We start from the raw sequence: 1935 nt of genomic DNA on the forward strand, positions 1-1935 counted from the left end.
GTTCGCAACAGACACTGCAGAATTTGGTTGCTTTCCTCCGTCTCTGAGTTGGCAGGGTGAGGGGAGACCACTTTATATATGTTAAAGCAAGAAAACATGTGTTTTTCATAATAGGTCCCCTTTAAAACCTAACATCCTCTAACAGGGTGACAAAATAATCTCTCAGTATTTTGGAAATATTCATTTCATCTATCTTCTCAAATATTAACTACATTTGCTTGAAGAGGTGTTGTTTTAGTGAGCTATAAGGTTATCAATATATTTAGACACAGCAAGAAGTAGAATACTAAAAATAAAAATGTATGATTTATCGTTGCAAACAAATTCACAAAGCTCTGTGTGTGGCAACTGCTTAACCAAAAAAAGAAGAAAAAAAAGGCAAAGTACTTCCTCAAACGTTTCCGAGAGCGAGGTATATGATAAGTAACTTAGCACGCTCAGACTCAGACTGTCAGACTGTCAGACTGTCTCTCATGCACACCATCAACTTTGGAACACCAGCCCGATGGGAGACACAGCCAAGGTGATTTACACAGTAGCGGAGGTGCTCATTGCAGTCTGCTGCTGTCTGGGTAACATGCTGGTTATTTTTGCACTGTGGAATACGAAAAGCATCAGAAAGCCCACGTTCTGCCTGATCGTCTCTCTGGCTGTGGCTGACTTCTTGGTTGGATGTGTGGTCATACCGTTTGCTGTGCTGGTGGACGACCGAGTGGAGACTTCATTCAACACCTGCCTCTTCCTCAGCTGCGTGGTCATCCTGTTGACATGTGTTTCAGTCCTGTGCCTGCTGGCGATTGCTGTGGACCGTTACCTCCGGGTTTATATCCCTCTTAGGTAAGATTTATTTTAGAATTGCTTACATTTGATATTCTGTAAGTGTTTTTGAATGGTTTGAACTGATAAAATAGTTTATAAATAATGCTGTATTCATTCTGATCACATTTCACTCTTGAGAGAATATATAATTTAACTTACCAGTAACTAATGTTTCTCTGCATAGGTACAAGAGGATTGTAACTCAGAGATACAGTTATCTTGTGGTGGCTGCATGTTGGTTTCTTGCAATACCACTGAGTTTTGCTCCAATGTTTGGATGGAACACCTCCAAAACCCAGAATGTGTCAGCCAGTTCTACAATTCCCTGCAAGTTCATAAGTGTGATTCCCATGTCCTACCTGGTATATATAAACTTTTTTGTGTGTTCCTTGACACCTCTCTTGGTGATGACGAGTTTGTACACCTATGTCTTCTGCACCATTCGAGCAAACCTTAGGGAGAAACCAGGAAATGCACCCAAAAACCAGTCAGAGAACTATCTCAGGAAAGAGAAACAGCTGGCAACATCTCTGTCTTTAGTTTTGGCCTTGTTTGCTGTGTGCTGGATCCCACTACATGTAATGAACTGCATAATTTACTTTAGCGAGAAGAAAGATGTTCTAACATATATGACTTTGTATTTTGGCATTGCCCTTTCTCATGCTAATTCAGCTGTTAACCCAGTTGTTTATGGGTTCAAGATACACAAGATCAAAGCAGCCTATCTGAATATGTGGAAAAAGTATATCTCTCATCCAGCACAAACCCAAGAACCGCAGATAAGTCAGACGTCAGACTCCAATACCAGCAATAAAATTGCGACCAGTGATGACTGAAGGATTATTTATGTGCTTGTTTGATTCTGAAAACCAAGTCAAGATGTTTTTTTACACTTTGTTATAAGTAGGACTGCAACAAAAAACTATTTCTATCATAGTCTATCAATTGTTGAAATTATATATTTTTCTATCTATCTATCTATCTATCTATCTATCTATCTATCTATCTATCTATCTATCTATCTATCTATCTATCTATCTATCTATCTATCTATCTATCTATCTATCTATCTATCTATCTATCTATCTATCTATCTATCTATCTATCTATCTATCC

At 38.6% G+C, this 1935-nt stretch overlaps 1 protein-coding gene across 1 annotated transcript; it reads left to right on the forward strand.

The window, feature by feature from the left end:
- The first annotated feature begins 481 nt into the window (after positions 1–481).
- On the forward strand, positions 482–1728 carry LOC133449303 (adenosine receptor A1-like). The gene is made up of 2 exons (XM_061728443.1): positions 482–837; positions 1004–1728. Exons 1-2 carry the CDS (start codon positions 506–508, stop codon positions 1653–1655), a joined length of 984 nt encoding a protein of 327 aa, XP_061584427.1. The 5' UTR covers positions 482–505; the 3' UTR covers positions 1656–1728.
- The last annotated feature ends 207 nt before the right edge of the window (positions 1729–1935 follow it).

Source organism: Cololabis saira, chromosome 8, assembly GCF_033807715.1.
Source record: "Cololabis saira isolate AMF1-May2022 chromosome 8, fColSai1.1, whole genome shotgun sequence".
In the NCBI taxonomy this organism is placed as follows: Eukaryota; Metazoa; Chordata; class Actinopteri; order Beloniformes; family Belonidae; genus Cololabis; species Cololabis saira.

Bases quoted from the DNA above. Each gene is read 5' to 3' on its own strand.
- LOC133449303 (XM_061728443.1), top strand. From the start codon at position 506: ATGGGAGACACAGCCAAGGTGATTTACACAGTAGCGGAGGTGCTCATT. The intron at 838-1,003 runs GTAAGATTTATT...TTCTCTGCATAG, and splicing joins CGGGTTTATATCCCTCTTAG to GTACAAGAGGATTGTAACTC.